Here is a 19,072-nt window from a genome sequence, read left to right as displayed (position 1 = left end):
AAGCTGCAACTATGGGGAGGGGGGGAGACAGCAGGACAGGGTGCATAGGTGAGCTGAATGCATGCAAAGTACACCAATCGGTAGCTTTCTAAAATCAATTCTATTATGTGACTCTTTGTGGCTAAATTGACAAAATGTGTTTTGATTCTGCAGTCTCGAGGAAAGCTCCATTTTGTTTCCAATTTGGTGTTTTGTTTTTCTTGCATTCTTTAGGGCTTCAAGAAAACTATGCAGACTGTTACATTACTTGGGCAAAGTTTTCAAAGGTAAGATGAACGTATTGTTGGCCTTAATCTATTTTCCTGCCTGAAACGGGTAACCCCATATTCCAAAATATAGATTTGAATATATTCAATGACTGAATCAGCACAGCTCTTTGGATTAGAGAATTCCAAAGATTAGCTCCCAGAGACGAGAAATGTTTCTTCATTTCCGTCCCAATTGGTGGGTCTCTTACCCAGAGACCTCTCCCTCTAGATCTAGACCTTCCCCACCACGGCTCACAGCTTCCCCCCTGTAGGTTGGTCTTGGCATCTCGTAAGATTATACAAGATTATGTGTTGTATATTTTTACTCTATCAGTCTACAGTTTTATTCTAAGCATTTTTAACGGTTTTTGATGTCTTATCACAGGAGAATTTACCAAGACAGAACTTCTCCTTCTGGCTCTGGTTGCAAGGGATCCTGGACCTTATTAAGAAATACTTTGAGAATATCTGGAATGACGGGTAAAGTGGCCTCAGTGTTGTGCGCTCATAGCTTTGATATTTAATGCATGTGGAGAGATTAATACAGCGGCAGCAGTGTGGTTGATGGTTGAAATGGTCTTATGACTTAACAGAAGCTGGGCTCATAATAGATTTTGGGCAATTTAGCAAATAGATATTTGCACCTTCTCTGTGTTAAGATAATCAGACGTATACAAAGTTGAAACATCGGTTTGGCTTGATTGTCCAGGTGCTGATGGAGTTAGATCTCCATAAAAGATCTTGACCATGGTGGACAGACACAAAATGGTGGAGTAACTCAGCGGGACGGGCAGAGGGTGACGTTTCTGGCCGAGACCCTTCTTCAGACTGAGAGTGAGGGGAGAGGGGGGACACACGGAGATAAGGAAGGGTAAAGTGTGCATAGAGATCATGGTGGTGTAGGGAGATGACAAGCAAGGCCGGCTCTTGTCCGAAAAGGAGCAGGTTAACACATTGGTGAAGAGACCCAGGGAGACGATCGTGGATTTGCCAGTGTTGACAATCTGCAAACTGGGAAAAAATATGAAATGTGAGATGGTTAAAAAGTATCACGATGTCTAGTTTATTACTGCCAAATACTGTAACCTTTGCTCAGTCCGCCTGGATCTACCTGATCTCCCGGTTACTAAGCCTTCTCCATTGTCAGAGTGAGGCTAAATGCAAATTGGAGGAACAGCATCTCATATTTCACTAGGGCAGCTTACAGCCCAGTGAGTATTGATTTCTCTCACTTCATATAACCCTTGCATTCCCTCTCTCTCCATCCCTCCCCCACCCAAGTCACACCAGCTTCTCGTTCTCACCTAGCAAACAGTTAATAATGGCCTGTTTCCTTTATCATTGTTACTTTTTTTGTATTTCTTTCATTAATTTGTTCTATATTTCTTCTTCACCGTTTATATATCTCTCATTTCCCTTTTCCCTGAGGAAGTGTCTCGACCCAAAATGTCGCCCATACCTTCGCTCCAGAGATGGTGCCTGTCCCACTGAGTTACTCTAGCATTTTGTGTCTTTCTTCAGTTTAAAACAGCAACAGACTTTTACAGTGCTTTTGTTTTAGACAAAATAATGCTGGTCGCATTTCATTGCTTCTTGTTGGTATCTATAACGGATTGTCATCCTATAATGTTACTGCTTAAGGGCCTGACTGCCCAATTTAATTGATATTTTTTATTTTTTTAAACCTTGGCAATCTTTCTGTAATATTAAAAATTCAAAAAAATGCTATCTAATTTTTTTTTAAGGTCCCAGTACACTATATCGGCATGTACTGTCACTAAAAAAAAGCAATGTATTTTTAAATGTGAAAGGAATTGTGGAAATGGGGATTGTGCAGGAAGGTAGAGTGGAGGAAAAAGGGCAGACCTGATCTTGAATAGCTGAGCAGACAAAAGGGGCCCAATAGCCGCTCTCTGCTCGCTTATGTTGTTATGCTATCTTGTCATTTGAACTGCTCTGTTTTGAAGGAAGATGAGCTGGACTCGTCATCCATTCTGTTGAGCTTTGCTGCTTCTGCAGATTCCATCTTTCTGGGCAATTGCACCAGTAGAACTGAAGGAAAGCAAGATGGTGGTCTGGGTGCCATGGTAACATTGATTCAGAATGTCGTTCTTCCCACTGTGGTACCATCTTAAATAACCTCAACTATCAGACACTTTTAAGCTCTTTTAACTAGAAAATAATCCATATATTTAATGACATTAACTGAGCAATTCGGATTGGGTAATTTGTATTTGCAAAGCAACAGGAAGTGTGGGATTGTAATTGGCCATATCCATTCTTCCCAATCCCTTATAAATTCTTAAGTGATTGGAGCAGAATTAGGCCATTCGGCCCATCAAGTCCACTCTGCCATTCGATCATGGCTGATCTATCTCTCCCTCCTAACCCCATTCTCCTGCCTTCTCCCCATAGCCCCTGACACCCATATGAATGGTGGTGCTGGCTCGAAGGGCCGAATGGCCTACTCCTGCACCTATTATCTATTGTCATAGTAATTAATGATCTATCTATCTCTGCCTTAAATATAACCATTGATGGCCATCGTGGCCTTCTGTGGCAAAGAATTCCACAGATTCACCACCCTCAGAGTAAAGAAACAGAGTGGCTGATGTTGGTTTTCCTGTCTTCCAGGCACATCATTGGGTTTGTGAGCAAGAAGAGAGAACGCAAATTGTTAAAAGACAAGCAGTCTGGCACGTTCCTGCTTCGCTTCAGTGAGAGCAGTAAAGATGGTGGTATTACATTCACATGGGTAGAGCACTTACCCAACGGTAAGTAATGGAAGGGTCACTTGGGGAGTGTAACCAGGAGAGTTCTTGTCCCGTGACGTGAATGGGGGTGGGCTTGTTCTTCTAAGGTGGTCGTTTTATTTTGAATTTATACAGAGTCACGTTAAATGAATTAATATTCCCAAGAACGGGGGCACAGTGGAGCAGCGGTAGAGTTGCTGCCTCACAGCGCCAGAGACCCTGGTTCCATCCCGACTACGGGCGCTGTCTGTACGGAGTTTGTACGTTCTCCCCGTGACCGCGTGGGTTTTCTCCAAGATCTTCGGTTTCTTCCCACACTCCAAAGACGTACATGTTTGTAGGTTAATTGGCTTGGTATTAATGTAAATTGTCCCTAGTGTGTGTAGGATAGTGTTGATTTGCAGGGAGCGCTGGTCAGTGTGGGGATGGAAAAGTGGTTTTATGGAAGTATACAAAATTCTTCATGGTCTTGATGGTGGGAAGATAGGGGAGGTGTTTCCCTCTGGCTGGGGACTAAACAGCCAGGGGTCCCGGTCTCGGAATAAGGAAACGGAGATGAGAGTTTTTTTTGTTTTTTTTAAATCAGCCAAATGGCTTGCTCATGCTCCTGTTTGTTGTGTTCTTGTATTAAATGATGCGTAACTTTTGAAACCATTGTTGTGCTGCTTGCCTCTGCAGGGGATTGCAAAATTCGATCTGTGGAACCGTACACCAAGGGTCACCTGACCAACATCCCTCTCTCAGAGATTGTTCGATTCTACAAAGTAATGGCAGAGGAGAATGTCCCTGAACACCCCCTGCTTTATCTGTACCCAAACATTCCCAAGGATGAGGCATTTGGGAAATATTACTTGGATTCAGATGCAGGTATTTTGTTGTATGAGGAGTAACAATAGTTTTTGTACCATAATCGAGTGGAATCATAACAAAGACCATTTGATTGTCTTAACACTTTTTTAAAACCTACCTGGTTTGTCCTTTAAGTCTGTAAGGAGAATCTTTTCTCAATACCGATCTTTGGTAGGTATTTCGAGTCTTGGAGTCAAAGAGCATGGATACAGGTCCTTTAGCTTAATACATCCATGTAGTCCTAGATACCCCATCTAAGCTAATCCCATTTAACCATATAACCATATAACAATTACAGCACGGAAGCAGGCCATCTCGACCCTTCTAGTCCGTGCCGAACACATTTGGCCCATGTTCCTCTAAACCATTTAGAACGGAGACGAGGAAACACTTTTTCTCACAGAGTGGTGAGTCTGTGGAATTCTCTGCCTCAGAGGGCGGTGGAGGCAGATTCTGTGGATGCTTTCAAGAGAGAGCTAGATAGGGCTCTTAAAAATAGCAGAGTCAGGGGATATGGGGAGAAGGCAGGAACGGGGTACTGATTGGGGATGATCAGCCATGATCACATTGAATGGCGGTGCTGGCTCGAAGGGCCGAATGGCCTCCTCCTGCACCTATTGTCTATTGTCTCTTGATGGAGTCCATTACTGCGATAATGAGGGAGGATATCCCAGAAGGTCTTCAAATGAGGCCATGTGGGTAGAGCTTAGAAACAAAGTTGGGGAGGGAGTGATCACTTTGTCAAGGATGTACTACAGACCTAACAAGTATCAGGAGATGGAGGAGCATCTGTGTAGACGAATCACAGGTTTAAGAAGAATAAGGTTATGATAGGAGGTGATTGCAACTTCTCGAATGTTGGAGGCGGTGGAATGAAAAAAATGTGTCTAGGACAGCTTTTTGAGCTAGTGCATCATCTAATGAAGGGGGGTGGGGGGGTACTAGATCTAATCTTAAGGTATGTGGGTGGTCAAGTGATTGAGAAAGGTCCAGACCTGAAACTCCACCGATCCATGGTCTCCAGAGATGCTGCCCGACCCACTGAGTTACTCCAGCACTTTTATTTGGTAAACAAGCATCTACAGTTCCTTGTTTCTAAAAGTGATTGAAGTTAAGGACTAATAAGACTAGGACATAGACTATGAATGGTCGGGACTTCTTACAATAGTGAGTTGGAAATACTGCAAGTGGGTGAGAGAGGGCCAGCAGCATATGGTCACACTGATCAGTTCTGTTCTGTATTTATTTATGCCTACTATATTCTGTTGTGCTGAAGCAAAGCAAGAATTTCATTGTCCTATCTGGGACACATGACAATAAACTCTCTTGAATCTTGAGCATCAGCATCATTATGATCAAATATACAATGCAGTATGTTTAGTTTTGAAGAAATTTGAACAAACATGCACCACTATCATTGCCCCATTAACTTCACATGGCATAAGGTGAACACATTTAAAAAAAAAAAACAAAAAAAAAAACCTTGTCCCAAGATTCCTTGAAATATCTGGGACTGGGGAAATATTATTTTAATTTTACAGAATCAGAAATTGTTGCAATTCTCTTTATAAGTGTGTCTTGTTTTTTGTTTTGCAGACGTGCAGTTGAAGCACAATAAATACTTGAGAACCCGATTAATTGTGGTATCGGAAAGGTGAGAAGATTACTTTTTGACCATACCTGTGTTTATTTATTTCTAAGAGGTTGGGATTGCTTGGTTGACCATTAAAGAGAGATATAGAGAGGGGAAGGGGCGATGTGTCAATGAGATTATTATTCTGCAGATTGGACTGCTGGTATACACACATTCCTGCATGCATTGCTAAAAATCTTGTGTGCACATCTTTTGGAGCTTAGTCCTTAGTTTAATCCTGATGCAGACGGTGAATGTAAACCATAATCAGATTGTCTTGCAAAAAGCATTTGAATTCAACTCTATTTGCAGCTCTTGATCAAATATCACAAAGTAGTGCAGTCATGTTGTTGTCCCACTATGAGTTGCCCATTTAACTTAGCAGTTTTTCCTAGTTTATAGAGAAGAATGGTAGCCAGGACATCAAACAGACGTCAAGGTGCTCTTTGGAATAGTGCACTGAGATCCACCAAATGGGTAGACAGAGCTTGTGTTTAACCTCTCATTGAATTGCTGTGCACAAATATCAGTTTAGATCTTGACTTAGGACTGATTGTTGAGGGTAGGAGATCTTCCAGGATTCCTTCTATTATGATTGAATCAAAGCAGCTTTATTCAAATAGGGAAGAAAATGTTAGCATTTTTAAAGTTACTCTCCTTTCTCCCCTGTGCTACTTTGCAGGCCACCTACGGAAATCCCCCCTGCAATGATAGATGAAGGCCTCGTGGAGGATCTGCCATTGCTAAGTAAGATGTCACTTCTAAATGTTTCTTCCGTGCTAAGCACTCTCATTCTTGTTGAGCTCTTTTAAACCATGTCATTTTTGCTATTACATTTGTCTTCCTTTTATCTTTCCCTATTCTTCCCATACCTCTTTGCTTTTGTTCGAGTTATTTTGAAAAACAATCTTGGTTACAACTCCACACACTACATAATCTGTGGACCAATAGTTTGTGTATTTGGGTGATACAGACCTTGTCTCCAGAAGTTAATGATCCAGAATCAACATTGCAACATTTGTGGCACTTAATAGGTGTGCATGGCACCTGTATTCTCCTTGCATATATCAAATTGGCTGTGTGCCTACCTGTCTCTGTTGTCTGTTTATCTGTTGCCTTTATCCAATGTATTTAAGGATTGGAGAGTCTTTATACTCTCAGTCATCTTCTCGCTCAATTAGTGACTAAGTTGATTTCTGTTGTCGTTTTTATTTGGGGGGGGGTGGAAGAATGGAAATATTTTACTGTTTTGATAATACAATCAAATTAACTAAATGTAATTACCTGTGTGTATGTCTTTCAACATGACTGAGAGTTGTACATATCAGATAAGTGATAGGAGCAGAATTAGGCCAGCATCTGCAGTTCCTTCTTACACATTTGGCCCATCACATCCACTCTGCCATTCAATCATGGCTGATCTATCTCTCCCTCCTATCCACATTCTCCCCATAACATCCGACACCTGTACTAATCAAGCATCTATCTATCTCTGCCTCTAAAATATCCATTGGCCCTCACAGCCTTCTGTGGCAAAGAATTCCACAGATTCACCACCCTCTGGCTAAAGAAATTTCTCCTCATCTCCTTCCTAAAGGAAGGTCCTTTTATTATGAGGCTGTGACCTGTGCAGATGCAGCGTATGGGAGGCCAAACTGGAAATTGCTGTAGTGGGCTGATGGGTGACGCAGGAAGCAGGGATGCTGCTGAAGTGTATGGGGAGCAGATTGGCATAGCGAGTGCTTTATTCCACGGTAAATATGCTGTACCTGATCTGGATTGGTACCAGATCCTTGAAATAGTGTCGTACACAAATAACAATGTCCTTAATGAAAACATTTTAAGAGGGGAAGGACAGTTGCAGAATATCTCACTTCAATATTTCTACAATGATACAAAAGTACATTTTTCTTCTCCCCAGGTGCTACTTGCTTTGATTTCCTGGGTTTCTCTCAACTCTCTACTACATGATTGTGAAACTCAACTGGAGTGCTGATGTCTTTTTAGCAAGCATGAACCTTCAGCCACTTACTCATTTTGTTTTCTTCCCTCCGTCCCGCAGGCGATTTGATGGAATGGTTATGAGAGAAACGTCTTACAGAATGAGTGATGACTTTGTGTATTCAAGAGAGCTCTTTCTGATGCAGAATAAGTCTTCAATGTTATGGTTTCTGGTGTTAGGACATGGAACCTCCTCCAATTTCAATACTCTGTATGCTGTACAGAATTTGTTTCCAAAATGTGCTTAATTCTTAGAATGATGCGCACTTACTGAAAACAGACCTTTTAAAGTTCTTAACGTATTTTGTATGTGAGTAAAGCAAACCAAGACTGATGATGCACTTAGGGAGGGTTTGGGTTTCCAGCAGAGAACTATCTAATTCTCGTGATTAAGACGTTGGAATCACGTTGGAAGAAGATTTTATCTGGACTAGTATAACATTGAAGAAACTTTGGCAGTAAAGGAAGAATGTGGCTGTTCCTCTTAGCCCTTATCCTCAATCTAAATCAACACTAAATTGATGTCTTTCCCTGCCTGGATGCCATTGCCCTGCTGCACTAAATCACTTGCACACGCAAGAATTTTACTGTTAGGGCATAATTCTGAATTTTAAACAATGTTGTCATTGTACAGATTAAGTGTGCCATTCCCATATTTTCTCATTTTTGCACTGCACTTTAGAACTGTGGTGGGGGGGGGGGGGGGGGGGGGGGGGGGTCATTTGTCCACTATTGTGATAGTTTATCATCATGCTTGCGGCGAGGAAACGTGGCGCTGTTTCGATTACGACTCCATTTTGCTGCTTTGTGAGGTCGCTAGCTTTTGTCCATCATGTTTAGAAATGTTGCCATCTTTTGGCTTCATTTCTGCAGTGCGTCCAAACGCACCATTGTGGTTGAGACACAAATGCCACTAGCTTTGCTGCTTCTGCTTCGAGCTCCACTGCTGAACTTGTGCATGGAGCCTGGACTGAGAAAATGTGACTGTCTTTGGATAAGATAAAGGCCCCACTTGTCTCCTTGATGTTTGAAAAAGCAGAAGATTCACAAGATTCTTTCTGCCGATTCCCCTGCATGACACAAATTAACTTGGTTTCCTGTTAAAAGTATTCTTTATTTTTGTTCACCGCTGATTAAATATGCTCACTGCAGAGAAGCACAGGTTTATCAGCTGTTGTATAAACAGTTGATGCTTGTCCTCCATGTTCTTGCCACTGTGTGTTGCAAGAGGTTTCCTTCCATTTTTAAGGATAATTAATGATACGCCACAAGAGTACTTATGTAGGAAACTATTCCATACAAGCTGATAACACCACAGAGAAGAGATTCTCTTTTTTCTTGTATATTCAACTCTAAGGCTTGTTTTAGGAACATCCAAAGACTAAAACCAACCCAATAAGGTTGCATTGTTTAAAATTTTCTAACAAAAGGAGCCTTTTTGAAGGCCCATATTTTGTGGGGTTTTTTAAAACTCCCAATTTGCTTTCTCTTTTGAGCATCTTATGATTGTAAGAAATGCAGGAAAAGGTTCTGTACAGAAATGCTGTACTGTCTGGTTTTGAAAGTTGGGCTTCAAGAAAAAGGAAGATGGCTTATAGCTGGACGTTGAAAATAGTATTTTATGCTCTTTTGTAGCTGCTATATTGGATGAGTTAGAGTCGAGCCTGGCTGCTCAATGTGTTTTAGGTTTGAAAACAATTTAAATTCTTCAGGCTTGAGTCAGGTTCAGATTGGGTCGGGTCAGGTTGGATATTAGTAAATATACCAAACTGGTTCTAGTTAAGGCTTGACGTACCCAGGTCTCATTGGCTCAATGGGTAGTACTCTTGCCTCAGAGTTGGTTGCTTCATCTTGCTCCAGAGATTTGAGCATGAGAAGATTCAGTTGACATTCCAACTGCAGTGCTCCAGCAGTAATGCACTGACAGTGGCTCTTCCTTCAGATGAGATGTTGAATGTGAAAAATCTCATGATGCTATCTTGAAGAACAGGGGAGTTATCCTTGTGTACTGAGCAATACGTATCTCGGTTTACATTTTTATAATGTAATATTATTATCATGCAGCTTTGTTGGAGCTTGCTCAGCACAATATGGCTGTCACACCTCCTACATCACAACAGTGACTGTGCTTCAAATGTACTTCACTGGTGACAAACTGGGTTGTTTTACCCTCGATCTGGTTTTGTAAATAACTAAAACAAATACACCAGTCTTGATTCAACAAGTTTATTCTGTTTTCACCCCAGGGGATTACTTTAGTCCACAGCCTCCAACTCCCAAAGGAGTCCAAGGTGTTCCCCAGAGTAAGTGATATTTAATATAAAAAATCCAAGCATATAAACGTTCACAATTCGGTGTTACCCCCCCCCCCCCCCTTTCAGTTGTCCAATCATTATCCAAGAATATCACGTGCTAACAGTTCTTTTTGCCCTAATTGGCTGCAGTTAGGGAGTTCCAAGCCGCATCTTGTTATTGCAATTATAACAACGGTAGGGGGCTACTCCCGAAGGTCATATGCTGAGAAAGAAATGACTCCCTGCTGATAGTTCAGATACGGCCCTGAATAAGCTGAATTTGTGTCAATTTGGACACTATATTTGGTGCTCTGTATTCTACCACCATTTGCCGTATTTTTCCACTGCGTTTGGTACTGCTCGTATACTTTCTCACTGCTTCTAGAGCATTTGGGATTACCTGAGGCCAAGAAAGGCAGTGAAGAAATGCAAGTTGATTGTCTTTGTAATAGGACTGACACGTGCTCTTGTGCAATAGGTTTCTGGAGCAGAAATGTACGAGTTTCTGGAAAATAACCTTATATGCAGAATTCTTGTTTTAAAACTGATGGATATTGTTTAAGAGCTTAAATCAATATGGAATACACCAGAACATTGTCTGGATCAAGATTTAGTTGTATCTAGATTTGCAGAAGGTCTTTGCACCCCATAATAGACGATGAAGGTCAGAAATAAAGGGTAGCTTATTGCAGTGAAGCAAAGTGCTTTGGGGTGTGTTCCACTAGAACCGTGACTGACCATGGTTTATATTACTGATTTTAAATTCTGGAATCAAATACCACAATTTCTATAAACTAGCAAAAAGGACAAATTATTGTAAAAAGTGGGGTTGACGCTGAGAAATGTGAGGTGGAACATTGACGGGTCACTTGAAACCTATAACATTGTGGGGAGATCTTTGACTCTTATTTCTCAAAACACATGGAGGGTCGGGTTTTGAGAGTCTACATTCTGAAGATGTTGCTGCTCTTTAATATCTACCTGAAACACCCTTGGCACTACCCACAAACTCTACACTCTGTATGCATTATAAGAATACAGATCTTCAGACATTAGGAAGTTGAAGTAGCGCAGCTGACATACGAACTTCAGTTTCCATGTTGCTTGCTGGTATATGTACTTGAAGTGTGGTTCACTCTGTGTTTATATTTTGAAGATATTTGAAGGTATATTTTCAATATATTGCAAGCAAGAAACAATGCTTTTGCACGGGTCAAAAGTACCTTCTACACTCACCTGAGACCGTGCTCATTGCAAGTTGTCTTAAAATGTAATAAAAAACTGTGGTATGAACACTTGACTTGATTTACGATTTATACATGCCTTCAGCTTCAGCAGTACTTCATATTTCCCCTCGGGTTCTTACTTGTTTTGGCAATCTGGTTCAGGAAGTTGTTCTTGTACCCAGATTGCATGGCTAACCACTTTCTGGAGGAGCAAATATTTTAGGGCTCCTTGCAGACATGAATTCCACTTGTAGTCACTGTCAAGCTTCTCCAGTAGTTCAGTTGCAATCTTGAGCTATCTGGTTGAGGGAGAATTTCTTTCGTGTACTCGAGTTCCCAATCAGTAGAACATGCGTTAAAGCTTTGTAGTGCCATTCCATTCTGCATGCTCAGTAATAATAATCATAGTGGCTCCAGCAGCGCTCAGCAAGAATAGCCTGCTGAAGGTGAAACTTTCATGGTTTTATATCATCAGTTGCCAGACCATCACCAATGCCAGACTGTACTGACATGTAGTGCCATTCCATTCTTTGTTTGTTCTGTATAGTTTATTGAATAATGCACTGCGTCTGCATTGTAGTTTTGCGATTTGAACAGAATAAACCAACGTCCATGCACTTAAATGCTGTTTCAATCATTTGTCACTGGATTCAGAAATAAAAGCAGATATCTTGGCTTTCATTTTGGATAACAAGGTCTTTCATCGAAATATTTCACTGTTTGAATGGGATTCTTTGGCTATAGTCTGTCTTGGTTCCACAATTATAACACACTTCAGCATCCTGTATTCAATTTGCAAACAATAAGCCTGAAGCTGAAAAATGGAAGATTCAGCAGAAGTCTAAAGAATAGTCTGAATGGCTAGCAAGATAGAATCCTCTGTTCTTGAGTTGGGAAGTTGATTTTAGTCAAATTCTGGGAGGCTTCGTCATGTCGGCATGGTTTAGTCGGTGCCCTGAATCTGCCACCCTTCCAGGTACATGATTTCAACTTGTTCATTTAATCATCTGAGGGGAAGTGTTCTTATTAGTTTAGTTTGGAGATACCGCGTGGAAACGGGCCCTTCGGCCCACCGGGTCCGCACCGACCAGCGATCCCCGCACATTAACACTACACACAGGGTTGGGTACTTTTCGGCACTGCTGTTTCAGCACCTCCGTTTATAATATCTGTACTCATCAGAACCCTAACCCTAACCTCTTTAAATACCTCCAGATAAATAAAAATGTTCCATGCTTCATAATACTCCGGGATAGTGAATTCCAGAGATTCATCACCCTCTGCAAGAAGTTCCTATGCCAAGGATATTGCAAGTGAGATCAGCTTTATGTTAACCATATAACAATTACAGCACGGAAACAGGCCATCTCGGCCCTACAAGTCCGTGCCGAACAACTTTTTTTTCCCCCTTAGTCCCACCTGCCTGCACTCATACCATAACCCTCCATTCCCTTCTCATCCATATGCCTATCCAATTTATTTTTAAATTATACCAATGAGCCTGCCTCCACCACTTCCACTGGAAGCTCATTCCACACCGCTACCACTCTCCGAGTTAACAAGTTTGGAAATTGGTTTCCACTGGCCCACCGCTGTGGCACCCTAACCCATACCCTAACTCTAACACCCCGAAACGGAGGCGCCGAATGGTACCATTCCGCTACACACACGAGGGACAATATTACCAAGCCAATTAACCTACAAACCTGTATGGCTTTGGAGTGTGGGAGGAAACCGAAGATAGAAACATAGACAATAGGTGCAGGAGTAGGCCATTCGGCCCTTCGAGCCTGCACCGCCATTCAATATGATCATGGCTGATCATCCAACTCAGTATCCTGTACCTGCCTTCTCTCCATACCCCCTGATCCCTTTAGCCACAAGGGCCACATCTAACTCCCTCTTAAATATTGACAATGAACTGTGGCCTCAACTGCCTTCTGTGGCAGAGAATTCCACAGATTCACCACTCTCTGTGTAAAAAAATGATTTCCTCATCTCGGTCCTAAAAGTCTTCCCTCTTATCCTTAAACTGTGACCCGTAGTTCTGGACTTCCCCAACATTGGGAATAATCTTCCAGCATCTAGCCTGTCCAACCCCTTAAGAATTTTGTAAGTTTCTATAAGATCCCCCCTCAGTCTTCTGAATTCCAATGTGTACAAGCTGAGTCTATCCAGTCTTTCCTCATATGAAAGTCCTGCCATCCCAGGAATCAGTCTGGTGAACCTTCTCTGTACTCCCTCTATGGCAAGAATGTCTTTCCTCAGATTAGGAGACCAAAACTGTACGCAATACTCCAGGTGTGGTCTCACCAAGACCCTGTACAACTGCAGTAGAACCTCCCTGCTCTGAGATCTCTGAGAAAACTCACGGGGAGAACGTACAAACTGCGTACAGACAGCACCTGTAGTCGGGATGGAACCCGGGTCTCAAGCGCAGTAAGGCAGCAACTCTATCGCTGTGCCACCGTGACGCCCCATGAATGTTCAACATCCACTGATTCTCAAAGGCAAAGGAACTTCTAAGAATGGCCTGAACTATTCAACTTGGGCTGATTACACATTACACATATTTAAGGGGCACATAGATTTAAGCATCAGTCTTCCCATGCTGATTATAATCCCGATAAACTGGAACAACATACAATTCTTTGTCTAGTCATTATATTTTTATTGCATTACCACAAAATAAATAGCAATTTAACACTGAATGATGCCTATAGCTTTACTTTAGACAGTGACACCTGTACACTCAAAAGCTGCTAGAGGACAGTCATTTCATAATTCATAATATACAAGTACAACATTGACAAATACAAATCTACTAAAGCCAGGAGTACTTGTGCACTTTGCACCTTAACTATATGGAAACATGTGAGAAATTATTTTTCTCTGTACTGATTCTAAGGTTAGATTATCTCGAGATGCAGAAAGCCAAGTATTTGGTATATCCAATATAGCTGTTCTTCAGATAGTTCCATGGGTGATAGAGTAGAAAGTGCTGGTGGTGGGATTTTATTGCCTTATTTTAATTTCCTTCTTTGGTTCTTGCATATCTTCTATTTTATTAAACCTTTTCTGATTCTATGCTGCTCAATTACTTCTCGTAGATATATTAAATTTCCTTTGGATCATTGAAGTGTGAGTATCTCATTTGTTTAGCTTGGTCTGGACTTGCACACAGTGGCAGCTTTGGAGTCAACCATTCAAAACTGCAAGAAATCTGCAAATAATAGTCTGCGACTTTACTACTCTGGGGCATGTTGGCCACTGGACCTATGATAGTTAATTTGGAGACTGCTGGGACTACAGACAGCTATCACGCAACGACATCATTGACATGACACTGGAACTGGGGCCTACTTTCAGGCTTTTGTAACCAAAGAAGTGGGTGATGTTTCACCTCCTTTGCTAGTCTCCCCTGCATTGTCATCAGATGTATCCTCTTCACACTCTGTCGACTCCGACACTGGGTACGATGATTGGTAGTTTCTTAACAGCTTTGCAACTTGCTGATGGTTGAAGTGAATCGCATCATCAAGAGGAGTATTGCCCCACCTGTGAATAATTTAAAGACAACTCAAAATTAAAGTTCTCTGAAGACATATTTAAAGTAGCAAGTTTGGAAACGGATAGTTTTTCTCGCTTAGTTTAGTTTTGAGATACAGCGCGCAAACAGGCCCTTTGGCCCACCGAGTCCACGCCGACCAGTGATCCCCGCACATTAATACTATCCCACACACACACACACACACACACACTAGGGACAATTTACACTTATACGGGCAGGAACAGGATACTGATTGGGGAAGATCACATTGAATGGCAGTGCTGGCTCGTAGGGCCGAATGGCCTACTCCTGCACCTATTCAAGTTCAAGTGTTCAAGTGAGTGTATTGTCATGTGTCCCTGTATATGACAATGAAATTCTTGCTTTGCTTCAGCACACAGAACATAGTAGGCATTTACTACAAAACAGATAAGTGTGTCCATGTACCATGATATAATATATACACACATGAATAAATAAACTGGTAAAGTGCAAATAACAGATAATGGGCTATTAATGTTCAGAGTTTTGTCCGAGCCAGGTTTAATAGCCTGATGGCTGTGGGGAAGTAGCTATTCCTGAACCTGGTTGTTGCAGTCTTCAGGCTCCTGTACCTTCTACCTAAAGGTAGCGGGGAAATGAGTGTGTGGCCAGGATGGTGTGGGTCTTTGATGATACTGCCAGCCTTTTTGAGGCAGCGACTGCGATAAATCCCCTCGATGGAAGGAAGATCAGAGCCGATGATGGACTGGGCAGTGTTTACTACTTTTTGTAGTCTTTTCCTCTCCAGGGCGCTCAAATTGCCGAACCAAGCCATGATGCAAACGGTCAGCATGCTCTACTGTGCAGTACTGTACTCTCTACCTATAGTCTATACCGTCAATGAACCTACAAACCTGTACGTCTTTGGAGTGTGGGAGGAAACCCACGTGGTCACGGGGAGAAGGTACAAACTCCGTGCACCCATAGTCAGGATTGAACACGGGTCTCTGGCGCTGTAGGGCAGCAACTCTACCCCTGCGCCACCGTGCCGCCCACTTAGTCAAGTCAAGTCAAGTTTATTTGTCACATACACATACGAGATGTGCAGTGAAATGAAAGTGGCAATGCTCGCGGACTTTTGTGCAAAAGACAAACAACAAAACAACCAAACAAATTATAAACACAATCATAACACACATATTATTTTACATAATAAATAATGGAAGGAAAAACGTTCAGTAGAGTTAGTCCCTGGTGAGATAGGCGTTTACAGTCCGAATTGCCTCTGGGAAGAAACTCCTTCTCAACCTCTCCGTTCTCACCGCATGGCAACGGAGGCGTTTGCCTGACCGTAGCAGCTGGAACAGTCCGTTGCAGGGGTGGAAGGGGTCTCCCATGATTTTATTTGCTCTGGAGTTGCACCTCCTGTTGTATAGTTCCTGCAGGGAGGGCGAGTGAAGTTCCCATAGTGCGTTCGGCCGAACGCACTACTCTCTGCAGAGCCTTCTTGTCCTTGGCAGAGCAATTCCCAAACCAGATGGTAATGTTCCCGGACAAGATGCTTTCCACCGCCGCTGCGTAGAAGCACTGGAGGATCCTCGGAGACACTCTGAATTTCCTCAATTGCCTGAGGTGGTAAAGGCGCTGCCTTGCCTTACTCACGAGTGCTGAGGCGTGTGATGCCCATGTCATATCCTCGGAGATGTGGACTCCCAGATATTTAAAACAGTTCACCCTATCCACAGGATCCCCATTTATCCTCAATGGAGTGTACGTCCTCGGATGATGTGCCCTCCTAAAGTCCATGATCAGCTCCTTCGTTTTTTTGATGTTCAAGAGGAGGCTGTTATCCTGGCACCAGAGTGCTAGATCAGCCACCTCCTCCCGGTAGGCCTTCTCATCGTTGTCTGAGATCAGGCCCACCACCACAGTGTCATCAGCAAACTTAATTATTGAATTGGAGCTGAACCTAGCCACACAGTCATGTGTGTACAGGGAGTACAATAGGGGGCTGAGGACGCAACCCTGGGGCGATCCTGTGCTCAGGGTGAGGGACTTCGATGTATTCCCTCCCATCTTGACTACCTGGGGCCTGGCGGTGAGAAAGTCCAGGACCCAGGCACACAGGGAGGTGTTGAACCCCAATTCCATCAGCTTCCCGGCCAGTCTGGTGGGGACTATCGTGTTGAAGGCTGAACTGTAGTCTATGAACAGCATCCTCACGTAGCCCCCCTTCTGGCTGTCCAGATGGGAGAGAGCGGTGTGCAAGACCTGGGAGACCGCATCGTCCGTGGACCTGTTCGGACGGTATGCGAACTGCAACGGGTCCATGTTCCGAGGGAGGAAGGCGCAGATGTGATTCTTCACCAGCCTCTCAAAGCATTTCATGACTACCGAGGTAAGGGCCACCGGACGGTAGTCATTCAGACAGGCTGGGGAGGCATTTTTTGGTACCGGTACAATGATGGCCCACCACGAGTATGCTATGCCAAGAATGGTGAACGGAATAAGTTAAACTGAATTTATAATGCTGCTAGAATTGGATTTCCATGTGTGATTATAGTGTTCATTCTGGGGAGAAATACTATATACAACTCTCAATTACAATTCATGAGTGTCTAATGTTTATGGATTACATATCAGAACTGAACTCCACTACTAGAAGTGCAACAATATTCATCTTTAAGTTCAATTGGACTTTTGATGAAGCAGAGAGAGTGTGTTGGAACACAGGCTGCAGGGAAAGCAATCTTTCAATGCAATATCCTCTGCTGCTGAGATCTGCCACTCACCTGTCCTTGCAGAACGGATTCACACAACATGCATCGAGAAGAAAACAGACTACTTCCACGTGACCTGTATAAAATGGAATAAGCATTCAGTGATTTCAAAGCAGTGGAGTTGGTGATAAGATATGCTATGGATCAGATCCTACTATCCTGACCCAATTTCATGAAGAAGGTGGTGGTGGTGGGGTGGGGTGGGGTGGGGGGGTGGGGGGGGGGGGGGGGCTAAGAGGTAATGATCAGTTACTTACAGTAATGAATGAAAGTATATTGTCCTTGTTCCTCCCACCCACACTCCCTCCATCCCCAGGATTAGGAAAGCTGCAAGATGTACTCTTAGTACTGCTAACTTTAGCCATACCTTCAGCGGCAGCGATGTGCAAGGGTGTACGTGAATCATAATCTTTCTGTTCCATGTCCATAGCAGAAAGTGCAAATCTGGGAAAACAAGAGAGCACACGGCAGTCAGACAGTGCATACATTCAAGATAAACACAAGTGGAAAGCCTCCGTCTGAAGAAGGGTCTCGATCCAAAACATAGAAAATAGGTGCAGGAGGAGGCCATTCGGCCCTTCGAGCCAGCACCGCCATTCATTGTGATCATGGCTGATCGTCCCCTATCAATAACCCGTGCCTGCCTTCTCCTCATATCCCTTGACTCCACTAGCCCCTAGAGCTCAATCTATCTCTTAAATCCATCCAGTGACTTGGCCTCCACTGCCCTCTGCGGCAGGGAATTCCACAAATTCACAACTCTCTGGGTGAAAACGTTTTTTTCTCACCTCAGTCTTAAATGACCTCCCCTTTATTCTAAGAATGTCACCCATTCCTTCTCTCCAGAGATGCTGCCTGTCCCTCCAGCATTCTGTGTCTATCTCTGGTGTAAACCAGCATTTGCAGTTCCTTCTGACACAAGGAAATCTCACTGTCACATATAAATAAGTACTCACCTCCTCAGTGCGGCTATGTCACCGCTGTAAGCAGCAAATAACAAGTTCACTACTGACTCCTCCTGGTGGATCAATAAAAATAAGATTAAAAAAAAAAGGTTTCTTCTATCTATAATTAAATTAACATTAACAATTGATCAGAGCCCATTAAGAGCATTAATGCATCAGGTCTGCTCTTCCACACCCCTGGCCTGTCCTCATCCACTGAACCCCCCCCCCCCCCCCCCCCCACCCCCCCCACCCCCCCATCTTTGCACATTGCCTTATCCTGGAATTTTCTCCTCAATAATTTAATTTCATGTGTGTGCAATATTACATATGTGCTGTGCAATAACCGGTCACTTAAATGTCATTATTCATCATTATTATACGTGCATATGACACTTTCAGTGCATGTATCTTTTGTGGCCGACCTATTTCCCTCTGACATAAATGAAGTCATACTGTATCTCCTTCCACCTCCGTTGACCACTCTCCCCAAACACAGACTCTACTCACCCACTGAATCCCCTTCCACATTCCGCGGGCATGTTGCCCTATTGTGGACTCTCCCCGCCAAGTGAATCCCCTCCGAAATCCCGCGATCATGCTCGCTTTCCGCGGACTCTACCGAGTCGCTCCAGCACGTTGTTTTCCCAATAGATTACTCACCCTCGCTTCACTTCCGTTTCGCCGTGGATCCAGTTTCCTGGCAAAATGCCTCAGGTTATCATAGTTGTGAAAGTTGAAGAGGGAGACCAGCTCCTGGAAGAGAAGAGAGCTCCTTAGAAGAATTGACCTTGTGAGCCGCAGTCTGACAT

The 19,072-nt window shown here is 43.1% G+C and overlaps 2 protein-coding genes across 4 annotated transcripts in view; one reads left to right on the top strand and one right to left on the bottom strand.

Annotated features, from left to right (window-relative positions):
• The window catches only part of LOC129714674 (signal transducer and activator of transcription 1-like), a 38,245-nt gene extending 30,060 nt beyond the window's left edge, over window positions 1-8,185 (top strand). For 2 of the 3 annotated variants that reach the window (XM_055664425.1, XM_055664423.1), the window contains 7 exons: window positions 214-266; window positions 634-728; window positions 2,883-3,022; window positions 3,680-3,868; window positions 5,447-5,504; window positions 6,166-6,230; window positions 7,405-8,185. In XM_055664425.1, the coding sequence (XP_055520400.1) occupies window positions 214-266; window positions 634-728; window positions 2,883-3,022; window positions 3,680-3,868; window positions 5,447-5,504; window positions 6,166-6,230; window positions 7,405-7,454 (650 nt within the window). In that variant the 3' untranslated portion in view covers window positions 7,455-8,185. The remainder of the gene's footprint in view (window positions 1-213; window positions 267-633; window positions 729-2,882; window positions 3,023-3,679; window positions 3,869-5,446; window positions 5,505-6,165; window positions 6,231-7,404) is intronic. The other variant, XM_055664424.1, reaches the window with a different exon arrangement.
• A 5,492-nt stretch (window positions 8,186-13,677) lies between these two features.
• The window catches only part of LOC129714675 (glutaminase kidney isoform, mitochondrial-like), a 39,737-nt gene continuing 34,342 nt past the window's right edge, over window positions 13,678-19,072 (bottom strand). Inside the window, exons 14-18 of the mRNA XM_055664426.1 lie at window positions 18,924-19,016; window positions 18,273-18,334; window positions 17,684-17,760; window positions 17,329-17,392; window positions 13,678-14,562 (exon numbers count right to left, since the gene is read on the bottom strand). Of these exons, the coding sequence (XP_055520401.1) occupies window positions 14,370-14,562; window positions 17,329-17,392; window positions 17,684-17,760; window positions 18,273-18,334; window positions 18,924-19,016 (489 nt within the window). The 3' untranslated portion in view covers window positions 13,678-14,369. The remainder of the gene's footprint in view (window positions 14,563-17,328; window positions 17,393-17,683; window positions 17,761-18,272; window positions 18,335-18,923; window positions 19,017-19,072) is intronic.

This window comes from Leucoraja erinacea, chromosome 40 (genome assembly GCF_028641065.1).
Source record: "Leucoraja erinacea ecotype New England chromosome 40, Leri_hhj_1, whole genome shotgun sequence".
Taxonomy (NCBI): Eukaryota; Metazoa; Chordata; class Chondrichthyes; order Rajiformes; family Rajidae; genus Leucoraja; species Leucoraja erinaceus.
The sequence above is the reverse complement of the archived record's forward strand: the minus strand, read 5'-3'. Positions and strand labels throughout refer to the sequence as shown.